This window comes from Heloderma suspectum, chromosome 2, assembly GCF_057233095.1.
Source record: "Heloderma suspectum isolate Gila_16-S chromosome 2, 16-S_ref, whole genome shotgun sequence".
NCBI lineage: Eukaryota > Metazoa > Chordata > Lepidosauria > Squamata > Helodermatidae > Heloderma > Heloderma suspectum.
Genome location: NC_139459.1, coordinates 332,082,833 through 332,106,233, shown reverse-complemented (window position 1 = coordinate 332,106,233; position 23,401 = coordinate 332,082,833). Strand labels below are relative to the sequence as shown.

General features: G+C 42.7%; 1 protein-coding gene across 2 annotated transcripts in view; it reads left to right on the top strand.

Annotated features, from left to right (window-relative positions):
* Positions 1-23,401, top strand: part of PTPRG (protein tyrosine phosphatase receptor type G) — a 781,718-nt gene that overhangs the window by 702,043 nt on the left and 56,274 nt on the right. For both annotated transcript variants that reach the window (XM_084840496.1, XM_084840495.1), the window contains 2 exons: positions 1,939-2,030; positions 22,106-22,197. In XM_084840496.1, coding sequence (XP_084696622.1) covers positions 1,939-2,030; positions 22,106-22,197 — 184 coding nt within the window. The remainder of the gene's footprint in view (positions 1-1,938; positions 2,031-22,105; positions 22,198-23,401) is intronic.

Genomic DNA, 23,401 nt, shown 5'->3' with positions numbered 1-23,401 from the left:
TATTGCCCCATCACCCCAAAGAGATTCTGGAATGTAAGGAGCTCAGAAAGAGTTGTTTCTTGCTTCTTGCATGGCTTTAGGAGGGGGAGGGCCAAAACGAGCATGGTCTGTTCCTCTTCTCCTGTCAGTTTGGGGATTATTACCCCAATCCTCCAAGTGTTATGACCCACAACTCCTATCAGCCTTAGCCAGCATAACCAGTGGTGAAGGACCATGGGCGCTGTAGGCCAAAATGTCTGGAGGGCCACAAGTTGCCCACCCCTGCCCCAATTGCACAGATCCTCACATGGAGCAGTCAGCTTCAGGGAGCTCTTGGTGTGCTCACCTGTAGGACACCTGGTTGGCATTGGGTTGGGGGAGAAGGCAAAAGGTAAAGTATGAATCTTGACGAGAGGGGACTTCTTGTTCAAAACATTTGAGAAATGCTTTGACAGGTCCATCACGTCCCTTATTTTTAACATTTCGCTTTGGTGTCAGTGCAATTGCAAAGTGTAGGACCTGTGTTGCATTTTCATAACTTCTTGTAAGAGATTTATTTGGCCTTTGAAAGCACTGTGAGTTGCATTGCCTTTTTTTTTTTATAAAGCCCTCTGCTACGTATCTCTGTGCTGGAAACAATGGCAGTACAAATTGCTTTGACCATGTCAGCAAAGCTGGCGGGACGGAGTGGGCTTTTCTGCCTGGCCACAGTTGCAGCAGCCGTACTGTGCAACAGAGAAGGCTGCAGACCTTTCCAAGCAGAGACAGACCCCCGCCCCCGCCCCCGCCCCCCCAGCTTGCGTGTTGGGGAAGCCAACCAAGGCGGCATCGGAGGCTCTGCACAGGTGTTGAGGAGAAGTTCATTAAGTGAGGCAGGACAAGGGATCTCTCTTCTCCCTGTCCAGGCGATTGTTGAGAGCTGACAGCTGAGCGCAGCCCCTTCTCTTGTCACAATAGCTGCTCATGCTGAGCAAGACTCATTAAATATTCAGCCCCAGCCTCAAGCAGCTCATTAAGGCAGCAATGAACAGTGACGCTGCTGGTGGAGAGCCCTGCCTTGCTTAGCATCGCCATGCGGAGGCTCATTGGATCTCTGGATGCTGTCCTCCTCAGTGCCTTCTCTGTGATGACCAGCTTGTGCTCCCTGCTTTGCATTAAGTACAGGTAAAAAAAAAAAAAAAACACAGGGATTTTTAAAGTGCCAGGGGGTGAATTAAAGTCCTTAGGTTTAGGTGCTGGGAGCATCCGTGTGCTGCATGTGAGTTGCCCCCTGACCTTTTCAGAGTCACTTTATGGGGCGGTGCGGGGTGTGTGTGTGAATGAATTGACATCATCCAGAGGCTTTTGCTTTGCAGTGCTTCTTGTTGTTTTGCAGGAAGAGGAGTCTGAGAAGGGGCTTGCACAGCAGCAAGGAGTTTAATGAGGCAAAGCTCTTTCTTGTTGAGATTGCAACTTTCCTAAGGAAGTAGCACGCCAGTTGTGTGTATTCTGCTTTAGCTGCTGTCTGCTCTTTGCTTGGTGCTAAGTAGCAAGGGTCTATTCAGGATGGACCATTTCCAAAAGGGTGTTGGTAGCATTGTTTTAATCCTCTCTTCAGAAGGGCTGTTCTTGAGCAGGAATAACTGATACCCAAAGTTTACTTCTTAAGTGTATATTAAAGAAGCCACAAACTCCTAGCTGCTAAACTTCCCGAGCAACGTAACTGTATGTTTAATAACAGATAAGAAACAGAGTTCTCTGAAATTAATTGCTTGTTTCATGGTGAAAAGGACCCTCAAGTTTTAGGGCTCTGATTCAGGGTCCCTGGCAGGACAAAAGCAAAAGTACAAGTTTATGGGTGGGGTGGGGTGGGAGTGGGAGGAGGGAGAGTGTGATTCCTTGTCTGTTAAAAATGCTCAGCCTGGGCAAAACTATCACAGCGCCCTGAAAGTACTGATGATATTTCTCTTGCATCCACAGAAAATGTTTTCAGACAGCTCATTTCTACGTGGAAGACAGCAGCTCGCCTCGAGTGGTGCCAAACGAAACCATCCCCATCATTCCCATCCCAGGTAAGGATGGTCTTGACATAACTGATTCATGCTTTGATTTGATCACACAAATGTGACCGTCCAAATTTGTATGACAAATCACGATTCCTACTGTATATTCTGAATTGGTAGAATCCACTAGTTCCCACCATTATTGGCTGCTTTCTGTGCTTTTCAGCATCCTTTGGTTTGCAGTAATATTTCTGTAGTTCTTCATTAAAAGGGGGGCGGGGGGATGTGAAGTGTGGGATTAGCATGTTCTTTTCTAGACAAGACACAAGTCAGTCAGACAGCATCAAAGAGAAAGCCCCCACGTATCTTTTACTCCCCACCTTCTCTGGCTCCCGCACCTTTCCAGTAATGGCTTACTGAATCCCATTTGTTCGCTGCAGTTCAAAGTCTGCAACTTCACCAGCCAGCAGCTAGCAAATTCAGGTCTGCAGCACAATCCTATGCATGTCTACTCAGGAGCAAGTCCTAATATGATCAATGGTATCTACTCCCAGGTAAGCATGTATAGGATAGCAGTGCAAGCTGCGCTCAGGTTGTGGAAATGCAAGGTCTTTGATGGAGGCTTCTACTTACCAGGTTATCTGTGGCATAGCTAAGGGGGGAAATTTAGTCCTATGTATGTAACACCATTTTATAGCTAAGCTCACATTTGTGCCTAATTTAAACATAAGTGGACAAATCTTGGCATAAGCCAATGCACTGGCTTTTATTTTCAGGTAGGCAAAGTTGCACCAGTTTAGGCTGCAATCCTAAGTACACTTACTGAGGAGTAAATGCCTTTGAACTCGGTGGGATAATTCTGAGTAAACTATTTTAGGATTGTTCTGTTAGAGTAGATGCAGTTTTGTTACTAATTTTTATTTAGAAACTAACAATATCAAAATGACATCCCTACTGTCAGGGCCAGTCCTACCATTAGGCAAAGTGAGGCAGTCACTTCAGGCAGCAGATGGTGGGAGACAGCAGGAGTGTTGGAGGAGAGAGCCATGGGCCATGTGGCTTGCCTTGTGCCCCCTAAGCTAGCCTGCCACCTTCAGATGCAGTGGAGGAAGTTCTCCCATTCCCAGTATTGAAGAAAGAGTCATCTGGTAGTCCAGTTGGCTTTTTGTACATGGAATGGGAGGGGGCGCCATCTTGTTCTTCACCTCAGGTAACAAAATATCTTGGGCTGGCCCTGTCTACTATCTTACAGTTTGTCACTGTTCTTACCACCAGTGGTAAATGTGAGCCAAAGACACACTAATGGGAAGATTTTGATATTGTCTGCTGTACACAGCTTTTTACTTCTTCAAACAATGAAACCTAAATACTTCTTTTAAAGGCCTGTGGAATCAACATGGCTTTCTCCCTTACAATATATAAATGCTGTCTTAATAAGATTATGTTCTTTTCATTTCACTTCCTCCATGTAGTACATCATTTTGGTTGGGTAGACCACTGATTTGAAGTTTAGAGTTACTAGATTAACTTACCAGTATCTCTCAAAGGTAACAAGAACATAGGAAACTGCCCTGTACCATTGGTCCATCTGGCTCAGACTTCAAAACATCAGGAGATCTACCTTTTGCCCACCCCTGGTTTACAATGTCTGGGCTCAGACAACACAGCATGGCTCATCATGGGTTATTTAACCTATGACGAGCCACGGCACCAGTAGACACCATGTTGCATATCCAATCCCCGCTCAAGGGTTGTCGTGTTGTGTCAACCCAGCAAGTTTGGGTTATGTGAGGGTTAAACTACCCCAGCCCCATTAAACAACCCTTGCATAACTGTTAAACAGACCATGGGTTATGCACAGGTTGTTTAACCCTCACATAACTCATTCTAATCAGGTTCAAACAACACAACAACCCCCAAGCAGAAGTTTGATATTCGGAATTCAAAACCCCACATGTACCGCAACCACGTTAGGTTGTCATGCTGTGTGAACTGCCTCACTGGTCTTTCCTAGCCAAATACACCTTTGAAATTTTTTGAAGTTCCCTAGAAATCTCTGGAGATGTCAAAGACTGAATTGGGACCTTATGTATACAAAGCATGTGTTCTGCCACTGAGAATGGTGTCTTTTATATATATATTTCCAAATCTGCTCTAAGTTTTTTTAACAAATAATTATTTTTGTTTGAGATTATGTCCAAGGCATGCACACAAATTAAATATTTATCTCTAACAACATTGTGTAAAATAAAGGCAGACAACTTTGGGGTTCTTTTGTAGAACCAGAGGCTTTTGTCAGAAAGCTGAGTCTCTCAGCTAACATAAATTCTGATATCCATGGGATGACTTTTTAAAGTGATTTCCTGAGCAGACATACGTAGAGAAGCCACTTGGAATGGGTTACATTTGTCAGTTTTCCAAGGGTGATCTCATTAGCTGGATTCTAAATTATTACTGGATCTGCTTTATAGGGTTGTCACCAGAAAAGGTCTGTGGATAAACTGTTCGGACACAGCTTTTCTTCACACATGCTGTCCAATGAGCACTAAAACACCATCTCAGAATTTCATACAATTTTGCAAGTTGTGGTATTTTTCTGTTGGCCATGCATGATGTTCACACTTCTACAAACTAGAATACTCAAAGCAATGGGATATACCTAAAAAACTAGAAAGAATAGAGCACTCTTTCCATCCTCTTGTCACATATTGCCAAAATTCTATTGTATGACCCTGGAGAATGCCTCTCCTCCAGAATACCAGGGATTCTGCAAGTTATCTGTGATATTTCTCCACACTCCTGTACAGATGGTGTGGAGTGTTCAGGACTAAGGCCATATAACATAATTGCAAGACTTTTGTACAGTGAAACATTTCAGAACCAAGCCACACATTCAGCAAATTTAGATTGAAGAAGCCTTTAAAGACTAGACTAAGGACTGCATTTTTAATGCTTCCCCATGTTAAGAGCTCCTTGCAATATAGAGAACCAGAGCATCAGGGATAATAGTTCTAAACTATCCCTTTATCTCAGCATAAAAGAGGGAGTTTGTTTATTTTCCCAAGGGGGGACCTTTTGAAAAATGCAGATCCCAAGATTCCTGTACTGCCTCTCTCGGTTGACTGTGTAAATCAGCCTTCCTCAACCTGGAGCCCCCCAGATGTGTTGGCCAGCATGCCCATTGGGTGTAGCGGGACTTGTAGTCCAACACGTCTTGGGGGCACCAGGTTGGAGAAGGCTGGTGTAGACAATCCCTTATTCTCTCTGAAAGGAAGAGGCTCTTTTTCTTGGACATCATTTTACTCTGATGATTTCTTAATGATGAATTCTTGTTGTTTTTATTCATCTGTTCATTTTTATCCTTTGTTAATGACACTGAACAACTCCTTTTTGGAGGGGAAAAGTGGGACAGAATTTTTTGTATAAAATAAAAACTTAATACAAGTGATGGTCGGGTCACTCACGCATTTTTAAATGTTCAGAATTGGGATCTTACTTGGTCCTTCAAGATGAGGCTGGACAGAGATGCTCTGACTTGGATTCCTGCATTGAGCAGGGGGTTGGACTTGATGGTGTTGTAGGCCCCTTCCAACCCTACTATTCTGTGATTCTATGATTCTATAAATAGGGACTACATATTTAATAAATACTTTAAGACCCTATTTATAGGACCACATAAGATCCCCCTCTGAGTGGTTTACAGCAGTTTTTCTTAATGTTAATAGTTTTGTGGCCTACAGCATCACAGTCTTTTAGAAAATCAAATAGTTTGGGGGATAAAAGGCTGGTGAGACAGTGATGGCCATTCCTGGACAGGGATGGTTACCATGCGCTGGTAACCTCAAAATCTGATTACTGCAATAAGCTTTACGTGGGACTGCCCTTGAGGTTGGTCTGGAAGCTGCAGTAGCTGCCTTTCTGTTACCATGATAGGTTTAAGATTTTGGTACTTGCTGAGAAAGCCCTAAGTAACTCAGGACCACAATATTTGAGAGATCGGCTGTTCCTGTACTTACCTGTACAGTTTCTGTGCTCATCCTTCTAGTGATGCCCAAGGTTTCAGAGGTCTGGTCCATGATGGCTCAGAACAGGGCCTTTAGTATCATAGTGCCCACTCTCTGGAACTCTCTACCACTACAAATTAGACAGGTGCCAGTCCTTCCATGTTTTTGACACTTACTGATCTTCTGTTTACCATAATACTATATAGTATTTAATTATGATCTTATATTTTTGTGCATCACTTAGACATTTCTTTTAATGAAAGCTATTCATAAATATCAGAGAGAGAGAGAAAGAATGAGAGGCCACATGAAATAAAAATGGTATTGTAAATATAAAATCTACCTTAATATATAGAAAAGAAACACTCACACCACACCATAAATAACTAGCCCAAAAAGCCATCCAAAGGACAGTGCTTTTTGCAGGCACTCATCTGTTTATCAAAGAGGTGCTGAAGAGTGGGCTGGGCAGGAAACCCAGCTCAGTCCCAGGTGTGGTGGTGATGATGTCTCTAGAGCTCTGACTAGCAGGTAGTAGAATGTTGCTCCTCTCCGAGAGCAACCCTGTCCATGTTGACCAGTGGAAAAAGGTGCTGTAGAGTGAGACTGGGTAGGAGCCAGAGTGGATTCCCAGATATGGTGGTGTTGGTGTTTCTGGTGCTCTGACAAGGAGGTAGATCTTCCCAGCTCCAGGACTTGAACAATGTGGGTGACAATGTCAGAAATGATAAGATGGAGCAGATGATTCCAGGTGTGTTTTGCGTATATTATAGAAATCAGTGTTCCTTGACTAGCTGATGGGGAAATGTTTGACTTGACAGTGCACTGAATGAAAAGTTTTATAGCAGCTATCTAGCTCAGAGATCTCGAACATGGAGCCCATGGGAGCCATGGTGCCCACAAGGCCAGGTTGAGGTACCCTCCAAGTCATTTTCCCCCTCTGCAAATGAATGGAGTGATTCCACCATTCACTTGCACAATGGGGAAAAAGTGCTCATTGCCAAAAATGGTTGGAGGAGGGTTAAAGTCCACCCTCTACTAAGATCCCTTAGAACAACAGGGTCCTGGGGTGGAGGGGCTTCACCCACCCCCCTCCAGCCAGTTTTCAGCCAGAGGGCTTTTTCTCACTCCATGCAAGTGAATGTAGAAATTGCTCCATCCATTTGCATGGGGATGGGGAGAGAGAAAGAGGGACCAGAGAAGTGGGCAGAGAAAGAGGACCAGAGAGATAAAGAGACAGAGAAGGAGGGGAAAAAGAGCTTGAGAGAGGGAAGGAAGGAAGGAAGGAAGGAAGGGGGAGCCAGAGAGTGAGAAGCCAAAATGAGTAGTATGCACACACTGTGCACATTCATGTACACACACAAACACAGATAAGGCGGGGGGGAATAGAATCATTTTTTTTTATTGGCCCTCCACCCTCCTAGAGCCACTAATTTGTTGTGGTACCAAGGGCACGTTTTCAAAATGCCAAATGTGCCCCCACAGGCCCAAAACGGTTAGAGACCCTTGATCTATCTTATCTTAGTTCAGCATCTGAATTTTATTACTACAGTCCATACAAATTACTTTGATATATGTAGGGTGATCTACTATGATAATGAAATAAGGGGGATTATCTGAGACTTTAGTTCTTGTAGCTTGCCTGTGCTGAAATGAAACCCCAGGAATATATGTTAAAGGTCTTAAAGCAGTTGAGCTCAGTGCAGCTTATGTCTGAGTAACCATTCATAAGATAGACCTCTAAGAAAAGAGAGTTTGTGAACAAATAATATTTCTATCATTGGATGAAACATAAGCCTGTATGGCAGAGTTATTGCTCCCTTGATTTCTGATGTTCAGGCATGAGTGCCATTGCTTATGCAGCCAAAATAGCCCCACTCATGCATAAGATGAGAGAATGGCCCCACTCAGCAGGCTTGGGGGAGCTCCAAAGTACAAAAAGCATCTGTGAGGTGGGGGGAAGCTCTTAAGGATGGGAAAGAAACCCAAAACAGCCCATTAAGGACTGAATGTGCTCAGTGGCCATTGAATGCTGACTGTTGGGGTGGTGGTGCAGAAAACAGGTGAGAGGGGAAACAGAATTGAGTGTCATGGAGGAGGGCATAGCTGGCTGGCTGGCATCCTAATGTCAACATGTTGCTGCTGGTCCCATGTGTAGTATATATAAATAGCTTACAGAGCTATTTCGTACAGAGAAAGAGGGTACATTTATTTTCCAATCATCTCCCAGCCAATGTGGCTTGATGAAACTTCAGATTGGCTATTCAGAATAATATGTGAAATACATGGGAAGCTGCCTTCTACTGAGTCAGACCCTGGGTCCATCTAGCCCAGTATTGCTGACACTGACTGGCAGTGGCTCTCCAGGGTTGCAGGCAGGAGTATTCCCTAGCTCCACCTGGAGATGCTGGGGATTGCACCTGGGACTTTCTGCATGCAAAGCAGGTGCTGTGCCACTGAACTGTGGTCACTCCCGTAATGTATTTGCATTTAAACAGGCTCACCAGATGTTGAAAGATTGTTCTTCATAAGATTTCAAACAGACTTCACATCAGAAGTGTTTGCAGAGCAGACCATACATATCCAGAAGTTTTTGGATTTTCCCAAAAGTAGGGTTATAGTGGCTCAAAATGTGACGGCATGTTCTTAATGGGGGGGGGGGTCACGTTGAGAGAAGGATTTTTAAGGAGTGTGCCTACACCTTTCCCCCTCCCCTCCACATTTGAGGAAATAGTTGCTCCTCAGTAGACTTTCACTAACATCTGCACTGGAAGGTTCCAGTTCTACCAAATAGGAGTTCGTAAGAAGTTCTTTTTAATCTGAAGTAGAGTAGGTAAATTCGTGTGGGAATTCACCCTGAAAACCTCCAGATACTAGAAAAAGTTTTTCTCACTTTCTCTTTCTGAAGGAGGGAAATTCCTTCCAGCATTTATGTGTATTGTGTCACTTTTTACTGATGAATAAACCAAGGTTTATAGAATTAAAGAGGCTTCTTTGTTAGATGCATTGTAAAGCAATGACCAAAATGGAAACTGCTGAAGCTATTTGTGCATGCTTTATGTACATGGTACTCATTAGAGGCCATGCACGTGGTTTGGACAAAGTTCAAAGCAGGACTTCCCCAGAGCGGTATGGAGCAAAGTGGGCTGGTCCTGAAGCTTCAGACCCACCCCAGAGTTTCATAGAACATCAGGGCAACTGTCAGCATTGCTCTAAAGGCACACAACAGGGTCCTTCCTGGGGGTACAGCCTTTATTTGCCCCTATGCAAGTCCACACAGACAGCACCAAAGACCCTCAATGAGGAGACATCTAAAGCTTTGGAAAACCAAAGTGAGGCTCTACTTCAGGTCCAAAGTGAAGCAGGTCTTTCCCAAAGCAAACTGGAGTGATGAAGCCCCCTACACAAAGCCCCAAAACGGGTTCTAAAGCAGTTACACACACACACACACACACACACACACACAGTGAACATTTCTAATACTCATGATAAGATTCACTTTTAAGTGGAGGAGACTTAAAAATACACATATATGTAGAAGCACTTTAAAAAAAAAATTTCTTGGTCTGTTAGAGTAGCCCTAACCTCATCCTGATGCCTTTCCCTGCTTCCCCACCAAACCAGAAAAGGCTTTCAGTTCCCATTCCCCTGAGCCAGCTGCTGAGTGCCATTTTGCACCTGCCTGCCCATCAGTTATAACTCCTGCGCGGTCATTCTTCTGAAAAGCCTTTTTAAGGTTAAATGGGAAATTCTTCCTTTTGATTCTCTTGTACTGTTGATAAAACGATACCTCTGTTGAACTTTTTTCCCCTTTAGAAACAGCCAGGGAGCGTGAGAAAATCTTCCATGCTGTATTGATTCTGGAAGTAAAGTATAAATGACATTTTAACAAACACCAGTTCCTTAAAGTAACCTTATTTTCTAGTGATACCCCAGGCAGTAGTTTTAAATGGATAGTTAAATATGTCCCTGTGGAGCTGTACATCTATTTCACTGAGCTGAGCAGACCTAATTTCATTCAGTTATACAGCCACAGTGGAAGCAATTTGACTATGTATATCTAAAAATGTGAAATACCTTTGCATTTCCATTTAAAAGGGGGGGAAAGCCATTCTATGAGAGCTTTTGAATCTTTTGCAGCTCCAGAATGCATGATACTAATTATTGATGCTATAATAGAGTTTTGGTAGTCTGCAACTGTAATAATACAGATGCTAATATAGATGCTTCATTTTCCACTGAAGACATTTACCTCATTATTGAGCATATAACTAAATAACCAATAGATATGCACTAATCTTTGCACATTCTGTCCCGAAGCCTAGAGTCCTCATTACAATTCATAATTATCTCTACTGTGCAATCTAGAAAAACACAGGACACAGACAGGATCATTAGTTCAGTCGCCCTTACAGCTATTACGCACTAATGTAAATCAAAAAGCATAGGTCTCATCTGGGATCATACCCTTAGGGGGAGAGCAACTGTTCCTGGACAGCAGACTTATTAAACATTATTAAATGTGCTAGCCATCTTGTTCCACACACACACTTTACCTTGTTTTGTTGCCTTTCTTAGCCCACTTCGTTTTCGATGGCTCCCTGTTATCTTTTCATAGAGCAAATCATAGCATTAAAAATAATATGGGTTGCAATTTTTTTAAAATTAAAAAAAAACACCTCACAAAATAGACCAGTAAAACATTTACCTGCATTACAAAATAAGGGGGAAAGGTTTGCTGATGCTCACGTTTAATATGCATTTCCACCTAAATAAAGAAAAGGAAAAAGAAAGGAAAAGGCAATCAAGCAATTCCTTAATTATTGTTCTTATTTATTTATTTCATTTCTATACCACCCAACAGCCAAGGCTGTCTGGCCTGTTCGCATAAATACTCACCACAATATAAGATCACAAAAACATAATATAAAATCTCCAACGTACCAAATGTAAAACCATTTAAACTGCTAAACCCATTACTGGACCTGAAGAAACAACTGACATAAATGCCCCTTCATATGTCGTCAGTTGCCTGGGAGTAGAGGACAGTCTTAACCAGGTGCTGAAAAGATGACAGTGTTGGTGCCAGGCAGATCTCAGTGGGAAAATGGGGGGCCACCACTGAGAAGGCCCTCTCCCTTGTTGCCACCTTCCAAGCCTCCCTCGGAGGAGACACTCAGAGGAAGGCCTCTGATGTTCATCATGTGTCCAACTAGGTTCAGGTGCTTAAGCCTTCGGGAAACCAAATCCCTCCAGATTGTTTGTACTACAATTCCCATATTCCCTGACCATTGGCCATGCTGATCGGGGCTCAGGAGCTGTAGTCTAAAACAACTAGAGGGACCCAGGTTGGAGAATGCTGCCTTAAAGGAATCAGTATGCAGCTTCCCCTCCAAAATGCTTACAAGATATTCTGTTCTTTTCCTTTATGCAACAGTCTCCTGGCACTCATCCATGAACTGTGGTTGTTGGGGTGGCTGGCCCGGAAGGCACAATATGTTTAGAAAAGGGTCCCATATTCAAAAAGTCTAAGAAACTTTGATTAATCCAAAGTCTTCCATTGGATCTCTATTGCCTCCTTTCTCCAGCATCTCTCCGCAACAAATTTGAACCCAATGGGGAAACACCCCACAGCTGCTGAAGGTTAGCATGAATCGAGAAATTTCCATGGATTTCCCAACTCTTTAGTTTGACACTAATACACAAATGTTTCCATCATCACTGTATGTCATTGTACCTCATATCCATCACTAAGGAGGAGGAGGAGGCAAAGATGTATCCACTGCATTTTCATATCAAGTATGCTCTTACCAAATCTATCTCTTCTTTATAAGCTGCTTTTCCTCAGTGAATACATCAAATGGTACTCTTTTGGAGTACCCAGGAAAGAATTCCATTTCTTGTTTGCAGATGTAAGAAGGGCAGACTGGGTGTCTGTTTCATTTATAATTTAAAGGTGGATCTGTGCATATGGTTTATACATTTAGGTTTCATTCTGTGTGCATAATCTTGGTGATTAACATATCTCTTCATGGTTGCTGTTGGCATGGTGCTACATTAGATTACATCTTAATTGAAATGAAGTGTGATTAATCTTCAGCCACGCACATTATCTCTTTTCTTTTTGCTCTGCCTCTTCTTGTAAGAGAGGACTGCTGATCGTGCAGATTCTGGATCAGGGCCAGTGAGCGCTGTTAATGACACTTAGGCTGCAGTTCTAAACATACTTTCCTGGAAGAAAGTTCCACTGAACACAGTGGGACTTACTTCTGGGTAGACATGCGTAGGATTGAGCTGTTAAATATTTATTTGTGTGCTGAAGTCTCATTCAAGCTCTTTGCATGACATGCCGCAGCACCCACAGGAACCATCCTGAATATTCAACAACATTCAACTATATTCAATGGGTTGTAGTGTCATGTGAACCCAGCCAGCGGGGGTTATGCAAGGGTTAAACAATCATGGGTTATACGAAGGTTGTTTAACCCTTACATAACCCCCACTGGCTGGGTTTGCACTGCACAGTAACCCACAGTCGGGGGTTGAATATTGGGGATGGTGCCCGTGGGCGCCATGGCTCATCATATCTTAAATAACCCAGTCATTGTTTTTCAGTGGGATGTAAGTGCTCCAGCCAACAGCAACATAGCGTCTCTTTCAGCCAGTATTTGGAATGTAGTAGAATCACCATTGTCCAAACATTGGTTATGTGAATTCAAGGTATGCATACTGTATAATTTATTGTGCTTTTATATTGTACAATGTACAGTGTTTATACATTGAAGTCACAGAATCTAGCCACTGACAGGAAGAGATGGACCACTGTGTTTAGGAATGTTCTTATTCCAATCCTATGCATTTAATGTAGGATTATAATCAGAACATTGGTCTGTCCCTTCTCTTTCAGTGGATTTAGATGCTTGTAATAGCATGAAGGATTTAGAAAGGCTCCCATACTTCACCAGTTAGGCATGATGAGTATAAGGAAAAAGATGAAGTTGGGACTTATCACATCTAATAAACAAATTCAGCAGGCAATATATAGATACATATATAGATAACAAACTTTATAACCACAAAAATTAAAAAGCAAACAGTTTGATGCATCTCTAAAGTGAATAACATGAAAATGCTCATATACTGTATAACGGGCACCAAACATGTTTCGCCCATAAATTGGTCTTCTTCAGTACCTAATAGTACCAAAATCACCATTTTCACATACACTTTTGGAAAATAGAACCCTTCTTCTCAGACAAACCTGCCAAATAAAGTAAAACAATAATTTAACAGAGCTGTCACCTTCCAATACATTGAAAATCAATCATTATAAATAATAAGAAACAGACATTAAGGATAATTAGAATTTTAAAAACAAAATTTAAATGTTCTTGGTTAAAAATGAACTCATCAGTTAAAAATCCCACCCATACCTATAACCAATGGCAGAAAGTAACAGACAAGAAAAATCTGTCCATAATAAAAGTCCTGGGGAAAGAATTGAAAGGAGAAGGGAAAACTCTACTACCCTCCTCCCCCCACCCCCATATGATGCAACTACTAACTCTTCAAGGCTACAATAGGACACCACTATCACTGCATCCCTGGGAGGGCATCCCAGGGGCCATGAGAAATTATGGAGGGAGAGAGGTCCACCATTGGAAGGGGTGATCCAGCCTTGTGATCCTTCTCCCTGCCACCCCAGAAACCTCAGAAGCTGTTCTTTCTAAAACATTGAGATTCCAAAGTCCAAACAAGGGAAGGCATCATCAATTCTCCTACCTCTGACTTCTACTACTGATTGGTGGGAGCTTCAGGACAGCTAAAAGGAAATACTTCTTCATACAGTGCATAGTTGAACTATGGAATTCACTACTATAAGACGAAGTGATGGCCACCAGTTTGGATGGCTTTAAAAGGGGGTTGGACAAATTTCTGGAGGAAAAAGCTGTCAAGGGCTATTAGTCCTGATGGCTATATGCTACCTCCAGTATCCGAGGCAGTATGCCTATGTACACCAGTGGCTGGGGAACTTGGCGGGGGTGGGGGGTGCAGTGCTGCTGCTGTTGTATTCATGTCCTGCTTGTGCATTTCCAGTAGGCAGCTAGTTGGCCACTGTGTAAACAGAATACTGGATTAGATGGACCCTTGGTCTGATCCAGCTTGGCTCCTCTTATGTTCTAACATGGATTGTGATAAATATTCATTGAAGATTTTGCAGCACCTTTAAGAGAGTGGGTTTATTTATTATTTTTAAGTAGCCACTTGTATGAACTTATAGATATACATTGAAAATCCACAGGATGTGGCATGCCACAATACATGTTGCTCAGTAATTATAATTTATATCTAATGCTAAGGTCACTGATTTCAGCATGGTGCCAACATCATAAAGGGCGTTCAACTGATAGTTTCAGCTCTGGGAAGGGAATCCACTGAATTCCTTTGTCTTTATGGTTTTTGCAAGGATGAGCACTATATAAATGATCTGATGTCTTTGTAGGATTAAAACTAATCCCCCAGCAGTTATTTTAGCAGAAATAAAATGATATGTACTGATTTGCTTCTGGCAAACTGCAGTAATAAAATGGAAAGACAAACTGTTCTAGGAGGTACATGAAGACAATATTTTGATTGCATCCTTCTTTTTAAACACAGAGGGCAGATCTTTAACATGAGTGACTTACAGCTCTAGGTATCCTATGCATGCTTACTTGGAAGTAAGTCCCACTTGAGTTCAATGAGACTTACTCTATTGTACACATTGGATTGTTCAGCCTTCACAGTCCAAAGCAAACTCTTACCCTGCTGCAACAGTTTACATTTACACTGCATGCAAGACCTTTTTTTTTTTAGTGGGCCCCTAAATCTTTTTGAATCACCCACTTAACATTTCTGAGTGCACTGTATCCCTACTTCTCCAAATTTCTGCCCTTCTACACCCCATAGCTCAGTGTTAGAGCACATACTTTCGATGCAGATCACAGGTTCAATCCCTGTCAACTCCAATTAAAAAGATCAGAAAGAAGGTGATGGGAAAGCCCTCCTTCTGAGACCGTGGAGAGCCACTGCCAAAGTAAGCAGTGCTGGGCTAGATGGAAAAGTAGGCCCAGTTCAGAAATAACCTTGGTTTGATAAGCCATGTTTATCAAACTGAGAACAAGTGGTATGCCCATACATTCCTTCCTACCCTTCCCAACTTCCTTCTCCCACGTGCCATTAACTATGGAATTTGCTTCCACAAGATGTAGTGATGGCCACTGATTTGGATGGCTTTAAAAGGGGGGTTGACGAATTCCTGGAGGAGAAAGATGTCAGTGGCTACCTCCAGTACCAGGGCAGTATGCCTATGTACACCAGTTGCTGGGGAACATGGGTGGGAGGGTACTGTTACACTCATCCTGTTTGTGGGTTTCCCGTGGTTGTCCACTGTGTGAACAGAATGCTGGACTAGATGGACCCTTGATCTGATCCAGTATGGCTCTTCTTATGTTCTTATGACTGCCAGGGGTTATTCTATCCTGGTTTGTAGTCAGAGATGAAACCACACTTTTCCAGAATTCTTGTATTCTTGTAAGCAGGTTGGATGGGAGGGTAGGTGGGAGGCAAGTGGCAGGTGGGAGTGGCCAGCTGGCCAGCCAAGCAGGTTGGGTAAGAGGGTTGACAGGAGGTGATAGCAGTGCAGCTGCCACCTCCAGAAGAAGGAGCTGGGTGACAGCATCAGTGGCTTGCTTGAAGCTGGGCCTGCTTGGGGGCCACATGTACAGGTACAATACATCGATGCATCTCAGCAATCCTGATAGAGATACCGCTTTCCTTGCTGCCAGCAGTGGGAGGAAAAGCGCAATCTGTATCATGATCTCCAGGGAAGAGAGTGGAGAGTACCACAGGAAGTGGAGAAATTAGAACATAAGAGCCGTGCTGGATCAGACCAAGGGTCCATCTAGTCCAGAATTCTGTTCACAAGGTGGCCAACCAGCTCTCAACAGGAGACCCACAAGCAGGATATGAGTGCAACAGCACCTTCCCACCCATGTTCCCCAGCAACTCGCATACATAGGTTTACTGCCTCTGATTACTGGAGGTATCATAGAGGATTCAGGACTAGTATCCATTGATAGTCTTCTCAAGGAATTTGTCTACCCCCCATTTAAAGCCATCCAGATTGGTGGCTGTGACGCTCCTGCCCTGGATTCTAACTTCTCCATCTTCCACCTGATGAAACTGAGAAGAAAACCGCCTCAGGACATCTGCCTCCACAGGATCAAGTGTCCTCACTGACACCCCAGGCTTCAGCCCCAGGCTTCAGCCCTTTTTACTCTCTGGGTTAGGAGACACCTAATATGCCTAATTGGTTCTCTCTGCCCAATACAGGAGAAGTGACAAGGAAATACGTTTTTCTAATGGTAGCGCAATAAAGTTTTGAAGTTAAAAATGAACAGATCAAATTATTTAATACAAGAAGAGTTATATTATTATTATTATTATTATTATTATTATTCAATCTACATGTAGTCCTAACCTACCAACCTACTCTACCCCTTCTAAATCCTATTTCCCAAACCCCACTCACTCAGTGTAGCTTCCACAATCCCTAAGGCCCTATCTGACTGTCAGTTCATTCCTTTTATAACCTCAGAATCCTCACACACACACACGTCCCACCTTTCAGTCTCTAACACTCTATTAACCCTATCTTACCTGAGTCACACTTGCAGTGCAATGCAAACATATACATTAATATAGTAGGCATGTTACAGTAGCCATCATTATGTGGAAAAGGAACCAAATACACAGTTTCAAGATGGGGGATACGTGGCTCAACAACACTACAAGCGAGAAGGATCTGGGAATTGTTGTCGATCACAAGCTGAATATGAGCCAACAATGTGATGTGGCTGCAAAAAAGGCAAATGCTCTTTTGGGCTGCATTAATAGAAGCATAGCTTCCAAATCCCGGGAAGTACTAGTTCCCCTCTACTCAGCACTGGTTAGGCCTCACCTGGAGTACTGTGTCCAGTTCTGGGCACCACACTTTAAGAAGGATGCAGACAAGCTGGAGAGGGGTCAGAGGAGAGCAACAAAGATGATCAGGGGACTGGAAACAAAGCCCTATGAAGAGAGACTGAAAGAACTGGGCATGTTTAGCCTTGAGAAGAGAAGACTGAGGGGAGATAGGATAGCGCTCTTCAAGTCCTTGAAAGGTTGTCACAGAGAGGAAGGCCAGGAGCTCGTCTCGATCATCCCAGAGTGCAGAACAGGGAATAAAGGGCACAAGTTACAGGAAGCCAGATTCTGGCTGAACTTCCTGACTGTTAGAGCAATACGACAATGGAACCACTTACCTAGGGAGGTGGTGGGCTCTCCCACACTGGAGGCATTCAAGACGAGCCTGGACATCCATCTGTCAGGGATGCTCTGACTTGGATTCCTGCATTGAGCAGGGGGTTGGGCTTGATGGCCTTGTAGGCCCCTTCCAACCCTACTATTCTATGATTCTATGTCTTGTGGTAGCAAATTCCATAGTTCAACTATGCACTCCATGAAGAAGTACTTCCTTTTATCTGTCCTGAATCTCCCAAAAATCAGCTTCATGGGATGACCCCTGTTCCTAGTATTATGAGAGAGGGAGACAAATGTCTCCCTGTCCACATTCTCCACACCATGACTAATTTTGTACACCTCTATCATGTCTCCCCTTACTCACTTTTTTCCACAAGCTAAACAATCTCAGCTGCTGTAATCTTCCCTCATTGGGGGTTGCTCTAGCCCCTTGATCATTTTAGTTGCCCCTTTCTGCACTTTTTCCAGCTCTAAAATATCTTTTTTTAGGTGCAGTGACCAGAACTGTACACAGTATTCTAAGGGTGGTTGTACCATAGCTTTGTATAACAGCAGTATGATATTAGCAGTTTTGTTCTCAATTCATTTTCTAATTATTCCTAACATGGAGTTTGCCTTTTTTGCAGCAGCAGCACACTGGGTTGACATTCTCATCAAGCTGTCTACCAAAACACCAAGATATCTTTCTTGGTTGGTCATTACTAGCTCAGATCCCATCAGGTTATAGCTGACGTTGGGATTTTTTCCCCAACCCCTTCTTAAAAACTTGAGAATTATCTTATTTCAGTGTATACTTATTTCAGTGCATAACCTCAGAATAGATATGGTTGTATTTACTACAGAATCACTTCAGCTCGAATACCGGCATAGCATAAGGATGTATTGGCACCGTCTTAAGTCACTGAGATAAGATGGGGAAAATATCAAAATTAATAAAAATGTGTTATGAAATGTCATTAATGTAAAATCTCCTTCCATTTTTTAAATGATGGAACCAGTAGGAAGGGTGTCTTTTTCATAGTGACACTAATGAATGCTGGTCTGATTTTAGGCAAGGAAAAAGCTAATTGCTCAGATGGGAATATTCATTGAGCAACTGTTAGGTTTCCTAATTAGCCTTTATAGGATTTCATTAATCTAGTCAGTAGACTAAAAGAGTTATGGTCTCTGAAGCACATTTGTGCTGAAATGGAAAAGAAGCTTAGCAGTAGCCACTATATAAGAGATACCTAGAAGAAGCACTTTCCTTATATGTTAGCTTAGCAGATTTTCTTTGAGGAGCTCTTGAGAGTTCATCAGCAAGGAAGGTCAAATGGCCTTCAAAGAACAGGATGGAATTTTCAAACAATGACTGCATATTGGAATGTGGAATTCTCAAGCTCTGCTTATGCCTGACTATATGTTTTCCCATAACACAGTGCTCCTGAAGTATGCTGAGAGTACCAAAATGGGCAAATCACAGCCCCCCAAATTACTTGTATCTCTGACTTTTCGAGGCAAGGAGAAAGGACAAAATGAATGTGGGTTGGCAGTATGTTTGCCTCAGGCATATGTTCTGTAAGTCAAAATCAGTCATTTTTTTCAGTCTGCTTGATAGTTCAGAATCTTTAATCCTACTGTTGTGGGGCTGAACCTGAAGATTATCTACCTGAGTTACCGTTTACCCATGCTGAGACACTCAGTCTCTTAAGAGCTTATCCTGTTTTCAAAATGAAAAGCTTTCACGCATCAAATAATTTATCTCAGACCATATGGTGTCCCTGAGTCTTCTGGCAGCTTGGTAAAGATGGGTGTGGAGTTAGGATCATCTCATTGTGATGTTCAGTAGTGCTCTGTGTCAGCATTAACCTTTTCACTTGCTGGACAATTTAAGAAGACAGGATGGGGAACTTGATGGGAATGCAATCCATATGTGGAGATTTTCTTAGCTGTATAGTAAGAAATGAAGAGGGAAGTGAAGAACAGACTGACGGAGATGGTAATGGGGAAGAGAGGAAAAGCTGAACTGGGAAAGAAAAACATCACTCATGAAATACATTTGCGGGCAGGAAGATGCACATATGGTTGTATCCAGTGCTGTCATTCTGCTGATGGAAACAGCATAGTCAGTGGAACCAGGAGGCGGCAAACCTCCACCCTCCACAAACTCTCAAAATCTGCTGCAGAGGGCTGGGGAACTTGCCAGAGAGGTTTTGGGGTGTCGCAGAGGGCTGCAGAGGGGAAGAGAGAGGGAGATGGTCCTATCGCACTAGTAGACTTTGCTAGTGTGATGTTGAATTTAACCCGTTGTCATCAAGTGGTGGTTTGACTTCATTGTTTCGTGAAATAGGGATTGCAGTCTATCCTTGACCTTTGTTCATCCCAGTTACTGATATAGCATAAATCTGGGGAATGTGGGGGAATTTGTGGTGCTAATTGTCCCAAAGTAGAAAAATAGTCATTGGGTTGGATCCAGACTTAGTCAAGCTGTTAGTAGATCCATTGAATTCAATGAAACTTAATTTAATCATGACTACCTGAAGTCCCCTTGATTTCAGTGGGTCTACTCTTAGCATAACTATGTCTGGATCTAACCCATTGGTCTCTTCAAAGTTGGAGTTATCCTCATTCCTATAGTTATCAAGCCTTTGGTTTAACTTAGCGTGTGGTGTTTGGTATTTGATATTTTTTGCATGTACCACATCATCATCAACAACATGTGCAAAGAATTATAATGTCCTAATTCCATGAAGCTACAGCTCTGTTAGGGCAGACAGAACCATTAAAAAGACGTACCAGGCAAGTCAGTTGTCTACAATATTACAATTTGTATTGTTTAACTCTTTTAATTAGATACGTTGGAAAACTGTCATTTTAAGTTGGATAAACTAAAACAAGGGTTCACTGAAAGGGATGAGATCAGTGGTTCTGACTGTGGGATAAGATTTCACAGACTCCATATCCTAACTGATCTTGGGAATTATTATTTTTTTTAACTTTCATCCACTGTGTCAAAACTTAGCTCATACAAAGTTGGTATGAAATTTGCTTTACTTTTAGAGATGTTAGTTGTATTGGAAAATAGACTTAAAACCTACCTTTGGAGGACAGAAGACCATTTTCTGGCATGCTTTCTCATTATTATATCATAATAAATCCATTCTAGAGGAGGGACTTGTCACCAAGCATGTTCAACAATTTCCCCAGATTTTAGTGGCAACAATGTTCCATTGGGATACCTAGAGAAAGGTCAGGAAATAGCAACATGGCTACAAGTCACACAACACTGCACTTATGATTCAAGGGTACACACAATTTTTGTTTAAAATGTTACAGTCACACAGTAGAAACCATGAAACAGCAAACTACTGATTGTGTATTCAGAGCAAGCATAAATGTGCATCTTCCATATATTTTATTAATATATTAAAAGTTGACTTGTTATTAATACAAGCACAGGCACAATCGACTGGAATTTTTCCATGGACAAACCTTTTTGGCTGGGCCTCTACGCAATAGCTTTCTTAGCTTAATGGTTAATCCAGTCCTGTACATGACAGTACATGAGAACAGAAGAAATGCTGTGGTTGATCAGACCAAGGTCCATTCAGTTCAGCATTCTGTTTACAGAGTGGCCAACCAGCTGCCCGCAGGAAACCCACAAGCAGGACATAAGCATAACAGTACCCTCCTGCCCATGTTCCCCAGCAACTGGTGTACATAGGCTTACTGCCTCTGATACTGGAGGTAGCATATAGCCATCCGGACTAGTAGCCACTGATAGCCTTCTCCTCCAGGAATTTGTCAAACCCCCTTTTAAAGCCATCCAAATTGGTAGCCATCACTATGTCTCATGGTAGTTAATTCCATAGTTTGACTATGTGCTGTGTGAAGAAGTACTTCCTTTTATCTCTCCCAAATCTCCCACCAATCAGTAGTAGAAATCAGAGGTAGTAGAATTGATGCCAAGAGTATAGTTTAGAACCAAAAGTCTTCACTAAGTATGAATATATTATCACTTTGCACAGTGTTCCCTAATGATAAGCTACAGCCATACAACGGTAATATGCCCTACACATATTTGCATTATCCGTGATTAGTCACATAACAAAAGGTAATCATATGCAGATACACTGTGATTTCTGAACTACAAGGCAAACCCAACCACTACAAGTACATTTATGCAGCCCAAATCAGCCCTGAATAAGTATGTCCAACAGTAACCTGTCCAGGGTTACTTTTAATGTTCTTTGAATGTCATGAATGTTCTTACTGGCATCACACCTGTATAAAGTAGAACCAATAAAACAACTTTCCCATTGAATAGCATAATAAAATGAGAATTTGCCAACACAGCAACGACGTGGTGATGGATGAGAGTTATATGGTGATGGATGAGAGTTTGGTGATAGTACCAACAAGTAATAACTAGACCACTTTAAGTAGTAGCACCAACCTTGCTGTATGCTAACTGAATGCATGTTATCTTGGACTCATTTCAGCAGTGAAGATACACAGTGGAGACTGGTTGCTCCAGGGTTTCAGTCAGAACCAGTCAGAACTCTAAAGGAGCTATCGAAGGTACGAATCTCCTTTGCAGTTCTGACTGGTTCTGACTGAAACCTGGAGCGGATTCACCGCCCCACTGACATCAAAGCCACCAGTCTCCACTGAAGGTACATAAAACAATCTTCGTACACTGATTATTAACGAGCTGCTGCTAGATAGAGATGTTATTTACAAACCCTAGAAGAGAGCACTAGCCTTTGCAGTTGTAAAATATTAACTATACAGCGGAATCTCTTTTTTAATTTGCAGATGACATGGAAGCTGTTCCTGTCAAACAGTTTGTTAAGCATATCAGTGAACTGTATGCCAACAACCAGCATGGGTTCTCAGAAGACTTTGAGGTATGTGTTAGAAAATTTTGGATCTGAGGTATGTGTTAGAAGCCTTTAGCACAGAGGTTTTCTCTGTGGTGTTTAGTTAGTTTTCTTGCTGCAAGCAGCCTCGCATTAGCAGAGCATGAGCTGCCTTAGTCTATTCCTGTGATGAGACACACACTACTCAGAAGTAAGTCCCATTGAGTTCAGTGGGCCTTACATCCAGTAAGTGGGTATAGAGTTGCGGCCATAGAATAACAACAACTCAGGCTGCAAGAATTCTAGTGCCTGTGCACCTGCTGATTAGAAAAGTGGGAAGAACAGAAAGCAAGGCTGTCTGAGGCCTGCAATGAGTAGTTGGTGCCAGCAGACTTATCATGTCCTGGGAGGTGTCTCCACCAGCAATTTACTCTGAGCTGGCTGCATGTTGAGGTCATTAGGGATACATGACGTTATGGCCATCCAGCAGCCACCCCAGAGCTTATCAGGGAAAACCCAGATTTCCTGAAGCTGCTTAAAGTCTGATTCTTTTCCTTAAGTTGGGTTCTCCTGGGTATAATTGCTGTGTGCCCCAACCCCCGCACTGACCTCAGATACGCTAGCCCTGCCCCAGGGTGTGCCTTTCACCGTGACCCTGGTCAAGGGGTGTTTCCTGTGTGTTTCCTGTCCCTGTGCAAGCCAATTGGTGTCTCCTCAAAAGTAACTCCCATTGTGCTGAGGCTTGCCCTCTGAATGCCCACATCAGAAGTTACAGAGAACCCCCGCAATTGACATGGCACAATTTAAAGCCCAATTCCCTAAGTGCAGTAAAGCATGTTCTCAAGACTCCGATTCGCCTTTGTTTGGTTTAATAGAGGTCCTGCAGGTTCAAATGGGGCTGGTTTCTGTCTTTGTGTTTACTGCTCTCTTTCCCACAACAAACCCATTAGTATCTCCTCAGAAGTAACTCCCCTTGTAGTCATTGAGGCTTGCCCTCTGAATGCCCACATCAGAACTTACAGAGATTCCCCTCAATTGACATGGCACAGTTTAAAGCCCAAGTCCCTAAGTGTGGTAAAGCATGATCTCAAAGCTCTGATTCTCTTTTGTTTGGTTTATTGCCTTACACAGTAACTACTTCGACCCTTCATTACAGAGATCATGTGGGTTAAAATGGGGGCTGGTTTCCCGGTTTTGTGTTCTTCCCCTCACCCCTTTCCCAGCACAAGCATATGTGTGCCTACTCGGAAGT